General features: G+C 46.3%; 1 protein-coding gene across 1 annotated transcript in view; it reads left to right on the top strand.

The window, feature by feature from the left end:
• Positions 1-343: 343 nt before the first annotated feature.
• Positions 344-7,709, top strand: part of LOC143032208 (arrestin domain-containing protein 2-like) — a 39,433-nt gene continuing 32,067 nt past the window's right edge. The window contains exon 1 of the mRNA XM_076196681.1: positions 344-861. Coding sequence (XP_076052796.1) covers positions 750-861 — 112 coding nt within the window. The 5' untranslated portion in view covers positions 344-749. The remainder of the gene's footprint in view (positions 862-7,709) is intronic.

Here is a 7,709-nt window from a genome sequence, read left to right as displayed (position 1 = left end):
ATAATACAGCGTAAGTGAACTGTGCATGCTATCGGCCTAGCTAGAGAAATCGTTTATAATCTTTTTTAATCCTAACACTGATCGGAGGGCTGGCAAGATCTATTGCTAGACTAGCATAGAACGTTCTAGTTATTATTAGCTAGTATAGGCGAGAGGTGCTAAACTAAAACAAAGAAAACGCCCAACAAGAGCTGAAATTTACGAAACTGAAACCGAAATAAATTAAAATAAATTGCAAAGTGAAACAATAACGTATTTGTTGACTATATAGATTTATGCCTTATGATTTTTTTATCTAATAAAATGTGATAAACATATATCTTTATTTTTTTTTACAGAAACCAACCTCACTTCAAGTGCCACCTGGAAAGAAGCCAAACTCTCCTCCTCCTCCGCCTCCTTTTCCTAACTCTTTCCATCTCCTTCTCCTCCTCTTCCTTCCATCCCCTCCTCCTCTTCCTACCTCCTTCCATCCCCTACTCTTCCACCTCCCTCCTTCCACTTTCAATACTAAATCTTCTCTTAGTCTTATCTTCCACCTTCCTTTCCACCATCAGCACCTCCACCACCACCACCTCCATCATCCTCGACAACCCACCACCTCCACCACATCTACCACCCCCAACCACCTCCACTCTGTCCTCCACATTCTCCACCGTGCTCGTCCCGCACCTGATCCCACCACCTCTCCTCTCCCCCACCCCCCACCTTCTCCCCACCTCCTCCCTCTCCACCACCTCACCCTCATCATGGATTACATCCGGGAGTTTGACATTCGCCTCGAGCGGGAGATGTACTACGCTGGGGAGGTCCTCCAGGGCCAGGTCATCCTCGACGCCGTGGAGAACTTCAAACTCAGGGGTAAGTGGAGACAGGGGTCACGCTGCCCATAGGTATACTGGGACCCATTGCTAACTTGGGGTCACACTGCCCATAGGTATGCTGGGACACAATGCTACGATGGGGTTAACACTGGCTGTAATTGTGTGGGAATTTGTTGTTATGCTGGGGTCACACTGCCCACAGGTATACTGGGACCCATTCCTAACATGGGGTCACACTGCCCATAGGTATGCTGGGACACACTGCTACGATGGGGATAACACTGGCTGTAATTGTGTGGGAATTTGTTGTTATGCTAGGGTCACACTGCCCATAGGTATACTGGGACCCATTGCTAACTTGGGATCATACTGCCCATAGGTATGCTGGGACCCACTGCTACGACGGGGTTAACCCTGGCTGTAATTGTGTGGGAATTCGTTGTTATGCTGGGGTTAGGTTAGGTTAGGTTAGGTTAGGTAAGGTATACTGGGACCCATTGCTAACACGGGGTCATACTGCCCATAGGTATGTTGAGACCCACTGCCTAGTGTAGGCCTTATGGTCTCTTGCAGTCTCCTTCATTCTTATGTTCTATGACGGGGTTAACACTGGCTGTAATTGTGTGGGAATTCGTTGTTATGCTGGGGTCACACTGCCCATAGGTATGCTGGGACTCACTGCTACGATGGGGTGACACAGGCCATAAAAATGTGTCGAATTATTGTCACACTGGGGTCACACTGCACTTAAGTATCTCTAGGGCCATTGCTATGACGGGCCAGGTCATTCTTGTTATAAGAAAGAACTTCAAACGATAGGGTAACTGACGGCAAAGGTCACACTACCCATAGACATGTATGGACTCACTGCTACGATGGGGTCACACCTCCTGTAACATACGCGTGTGTTAATTGGGCAAAGGTGACATAGGGAGAGTGATGCGCGGTTTCGTTGTTTACTTTATTCTAGTGAACTACGTGTGTCAAAGACAAACGTGGTGTGGTCCCCAAGTGGCGTGCCGCAGTGGCGGGGGGTGGTGGCTGCGTCGGCTGCGGCCGCGGTGGGGTTGACGAACGTCCAAGTAGTGCTGGAGTCACGAAGCTTGTCGATGATCCAGGGTCGGCTAGGTGCGTTCGCGTCAAAACTCCCAGGGTCATCAATGTAACATAATCGTGTGTTACTTGGGCAAAGGTGACATAGGGAGAGTGATGCGCGGTTTCGTTGTTTACTTTATTCTAGTGAAGTACGTGTGTCAGAGGCAAACGTGGCGTGGTCTCCAAGTGGGGGATCGACCGCGAAGGCCTAGTCACACGCTACAAGTATAGAGGGCTGACTGACTGGCAGGCAGTATATATACGAGGGACTTACCCGACGCCATAACCAGACGCGACCTAATTGCGGTGACCCTTTCTGGCCTTTCCGACCACTGAGTCAGATCAACTACCACACAACTCTACAATGCATAAAACTTATACTTTACGCACAAGCATGCTTGTGGGATACATGTACACCACATCGCCCATAACTATAACGAGACAAGTCCTCGACGCCGTAAAGAACCTCGAAGAAAACTAATACCATGGAGAGGTCACACTACTTGTACTGTATGTATGTATGTATGTATGTATGGACCTACTGCTGTCGTGGGATTTTAATATCACTGGCACGAAAGGGGATGTCGTGCTCCATCCTGTTGTAGAGGTAGAGAGAGAGAGAGAGAGAGAGAGAGAGAGAGAGAGAGAGAGAGAGAGAGAGAGAGAGAGAGAGAGAGAGAGAGAGAGATGGGGAAAGAGAGAATACCCTCCACCCCTACCCTGCCTTCTGGTGCCACCCCTGGCATGACCGGATGAGTATTGGAGGCCCGGATGACGGGAGCCGTTTTACCCGGATGTCGCGAGCACCCGGAATTGGTGTGATGCGGTTACGGACATACAGGGATGCTTTACGATCTTGGTCTTGGACAACGTGTTGGACTCGTGATCGACAACAATTACCCTCCCGGAGGAGAGCTCATATATGGCCCAATCTATGGGTAATGCTATGACCTGACACATAATCTCTCTCTCTCTCTCACACACACACACACAATCACACATAAGCACACACACACACATACACACACAATCACATAGTCTCACACACACACACACACACGCACGCACACACACACAAACACACGCGCGCGCACATACACACAGACACACGTACACACACACACACACACACATCTCCTTGCCCACCAGAGTTGGAGCGCCAGTTCGCAATGTAGCGAAGCTGAAATCTTCAGCCCCGGGCGATGTTCGAACTCGGATCGCTGAATCAAGGGTCAAGAGCGGTACCACCACACCATCGAGCCGTATGTTTGTATGTGCATGCGCTGGGCCCAAGCAAGCGATTCCAATCAATTTATTGGAAGACCTTGTGTTCAACTAACCCCCTTTGCCTCACATGTTTTATCAAAGAACACCTTTAAAAGCTTCAGTAGTATACCTGATATGTCTATCCGTATATATATATACAAAATCCCTTGCAGAGATTGTGAAAAGTATTACATTGGACAAACAGGCAAAAAGCTATCAACTAGAATTAAACAACATAAATATAGTGTTAAAACAGCACAAGAATCCAATGCTCTATTTGTTCACATGAAAGACTTCAATCATTGTATTAATTGGACTAATGCTTCCATTATTATTTCTTGTAATTCATTTGTCAATAGAAACATAATAGAAAGTAGTATTATAAAAAATTCTGAAGGTTCTACTCTTAATATCAGTAATGGCATTTATAAATTAGATAAATTCATCATTAACAAGATTTGTAATCAGGTTGTATGTGACCAAAATTAATTTGGTGAATTGTGCTGTTCTCTAGATTTCTTTTTCATTGATGACTCTGTGTACCAAGACTTATTCTTATTTCATATGTGACTTTTTGTGCTTTACTAGTTCCTTTTCTAGTGTAATATTTCGTGTCATCTTGTACTATGCCAGTTCCTTTCCTAGTGTTTAATCTTGTGACATCTCGCACTATGTCTGTTCCTTTCCTAGTGTATAATCTTGTTACTTTTAAACCTCTTTGTAACAACTTTTACTGTATTCCCCTGAAGATGTGAATTACACGAAAGCGCTTGGGAATTACTGTTTTCTTCCGATTTCCTCTGTGGTTACCAGCAAAATTTGTGGATCACGTGTTGTTTTTTTAGTGATCTTTCTGCATATATATATATATATATATATTTTTTTTTTACGATCAAGTCAAAGGAGGCTCGCTAGAGCGGGTTAGGCCGTCACTTGCGGCGAAGGTCGAGAGGATGTCGGTTCGAACCGTGCCACCGGCGAAGTTAGACCAAGGGCAGGGTTCATTAAATTCCACTCTACAATGTCCTTTGTAAGGGGCACCGACCTAGCTTGCCAACAGGGTGGCGTGGGGGGGGGGGGGGTTGTGACTTTAGACCATGTCACCAAATCTAAGAATTAGATTCCTCTCCATGGACCTGGTCATCAAGTTAATTTCCTTGACAAATACATTCATGAATAAAGAAACAAAAAAGTGAATAGAAATCGGAATAAAGAAAGATTGAATGAACATAGTGAAAGATTGAATGTAAAAGTAAGCACAAAAAAAGTGAATGAATAAAGCGCTAATTAAATGAAATAAAATAAAATAAAACAACATTAAAAAGAGAATAAAATAAAACAAATTTATATAAAAACAATACAGAGATCATGCGACACAGCCCAAAGTATATATATATATATATATATATATATAAAAAAATCAACGCGACAGGACCGATCACGTGTATTCGAAGCCTTGACTATTTTTCTAACTTTTCATCATACGCTGAAGTGAGCGACCAAAGAGGAATTTTCACTCCTTTGGTACGTTAGAACCAGCTGCCGCCACATGATGTTATTCATGTATGAAATTGGCAGTTCCTGCAGACAAGTCTATTGAGATAAACACTTGAATGTGAGGACGGAGCCTTATCGTCACGACTCGGTGGCGCGGTTGGTAGAGTCCCCCACTGTCACTACGGCGGTCAGGGTTCGAATCCTGCCCAGGGCTGAAATAATTTCAGTATCACTGCGCTTCGAGTCGTTACTCCAACTCTCGTGGGCGGGGAGTTGGGTGTGTGTGTGTGCGTGTAAGGTCACAGCATTACCAATAGATCGGTCATATACGAGCTCTGAGGTCTCTTCCGGGAGGGAAATAGCTGTCGATCACGAGTCCAGCACGTGATCCAAAGACCATGGTGGTGAATCGAATCACATGACTACAATGAAATAAGAGGATCGAGGAGAACGGGGGGGGGGAGGGGAGGGGGAGGTCACCGGAGCCTAGAATTAGTTAAGGAGAAGAGGGAACAATTGTCCGGACGCATTAAGGGCTAGGAAGATGGACTCCAGTGACTGTTCATCTGAAAACCCCACTTCTCCTCCTCCTCCCCTGTGTTCCGATAGCTCTTTGTCTTTATTCTGGCTAAGAGTCAGGCGATCTGTTCAGATCAGTTCGCTGCCTGGCACCAGCGTTTCTATCCTTGGGGATAATATCGCACAATAAATGTCCAATCTCGACTATATATATTTTTTCTTTTCTTCAATTTTTTTTTCTTCCTCTCCTCACCCTCTCCTCTTCTCTCTCTCTCTCTCTCTCAAAGCAACAGAACGCAGCAATAATAAAAATGAAAAATAATTGATTAACATTCTAGTTTGTTGCCGCCATCTTGCTAACGCCAAGCGATTTTATTCACATGAGGGGGAGGTTGCGAGACTTCTAACACTGCCCCCCGGAAGTAGTCGAGCATCGAACAACCGTTGGCCACTCGACCCCAACGCAGCGACAAAAATCGACAACAAAAGGGAGTTCGGTTCTGCTCTTGAATGAGGTCGGTAGCCGATCCCAGCTGAAGAAGACGGCGCCACCGGAGGATGAGGTGGAAGCGAGGTGGAGGGCAAGATGGAGGACGATGTGGAGGGTGAGGTGGAGGGTGAGGTGGAGAGTGAGGTGAACGGTGAGATGGAGGGTAAGGTGGAGGATGAGATGAAGGACGATATGGAGGACGATATAGAGGACTAGGTGGAGGATAAGATGGAGGGTTAGGTGGAGAGTGAACTGGAGGGCGAGGTGGAGAGTGAGGTGGAGGACGAGGTGGAGGGTGAGGTGGAGAACGAGGTGGAGGGTGAGGTGGAGGACGAAGTGGAGGGTGAAGTGGAGGGTGAGGTGGAGAGCGAAGTGGAGGATGAGATGGAGGGCGAAGTGGAGAGCGAGACGGAGAACGGTGTAGAGGATGATATGGAGGACGAGGTGGAGGGTGGGGTGGAAGACGAGGTGGAGGGTGAGGTGGAAGACGAGGTGGAGGGCGGGGTGGAGGGTGAGGTGGAGGACGAAGTGGAGGACTAGGTGGAGGGCGAGGTATAAGGTGAGGTGGAGGGCGAGGTGGAGGGTGAGGTGGAGGGCGAAGTGGTGGGTGAGGTGAAGGACGAGGTGGAGGGAGAGGTGGAGGGTGATGTGAAGGACGAGATGGAGGGCGGGGTAGAGGATGAGGTAGAGGGTGAGGTGAAGGGCGAGGTGGAGGGTGAGGTGGAGGACGAGTGTGGAGAGCAATGTGTAGGACGAGACGGAGGTTGAGGTGGAGGACGAGATGGAGGACGATGTGGATGACGATGTGGAAGACGAGGTGGAGGATGAGGTGGAGGACGAGATTGAGTGAAAATGGAGGGCGAGGTAAAGGACGAGAGGGAAAGAAGAGGGAAGTGAGAGGTGGATAAAGAGGTAAAGAAGGGGAGTGTTGGAGGATGAGATAGAGGATGAGATGGAGTGCGAGGTGGAAGCCGAGGTGGAGTGAGCAACAGCATAGTAGTGACACCTAGATGCACGTCGAAGGAACTACCTTCGACCCGTCCTTGCATACAGGATCCTGTGCTGATCTGAATAAAGCCCCCTGCCGGCAAGTAACAGAAATACATATACAAAGATCGTTTTCCTGTTCCTGACAACTGTACCACAAGATCTTGTCCTACAGCGAATAGAATCGTCATCACACTGAGATGGACTTCAAGGGCTCTGTGTACAGCATCACTGGGTAGGCGGAGCATCGAATGCACACGACATAACGTCATCAATTCCACGTAAACAAATCAGTCTGGTTGCTATGACGACGGTGACGCTGGCTTAGGATCGGTCGCTCGAAATATACACTGGGAAACATTCGTTGCACTGACAGATTGATTTGTAGGTCATGGAATTCTGGAATCATGGAATTCCAAAAATATAGTCATATGGCGTCGAGCACTTTATACAGTAGTTCTTTAGTTGAATAAAAGCAGCATGTGGGATATATTGATGTAAATTTATTATACACATTATACCATCCCATTAACAGAAATGGGTTTAACTTATCCATAACTAAAAATGGTGCTAAAAATATCGTCATAGCGATGAATAAAATAGTCTGGCGACAACAGGAATAAGCTTATTTGCAAAGTAACCAGGTTCGACCAAAAGGCTTTTTTGCAAATTGACTAAGTTTAACCACAAATCTAGTTTGCAAATTACCTAGATTCTTCTACAGGGATAATCTAGAATTTGGCTTGATTTTAACACAAGATTAGTTTGCAAAGTGATCGTATTCAACAACATAGTTTGCAAACTAACCAAATCCAACCACAAGGCGAAGTTGCAAACTGACAAGACTCTACAAAATTAACAAGGTTTGCAAAATGACCGTGTTAACTAGATTCTAGCACAAGGCTAGTTTTCAAAGTGGTCACGTTCTACCACAAAGTCAGATTCCAAAGTGACTAAACTCGACCACAAAGTCAATATGCAAAATTGCCATATTCTACCACAAGGTTAGTTTGCAAATTGGCCAGGTCAGC

This window comes from Oratosquilla oratoria, chromosome 1, assembly GCF_046742065.1.
Source record: "Oratosquilla oratoria isolate Oo_2021 chromosome 1, ASM4674206v1, whole genome shotgun sequence".
Classification (NCBI taxonomy): domain Eukaryota; kingdom Metazoa; phylum Arthropoda; class Malacostraca; order Stomatopoda; family Squillidae; genus Oratosquilla; species Oratosquilla oratoria.
This window is presented reverse-complemented; position numbering and strand designations above follow the sequence as displayed.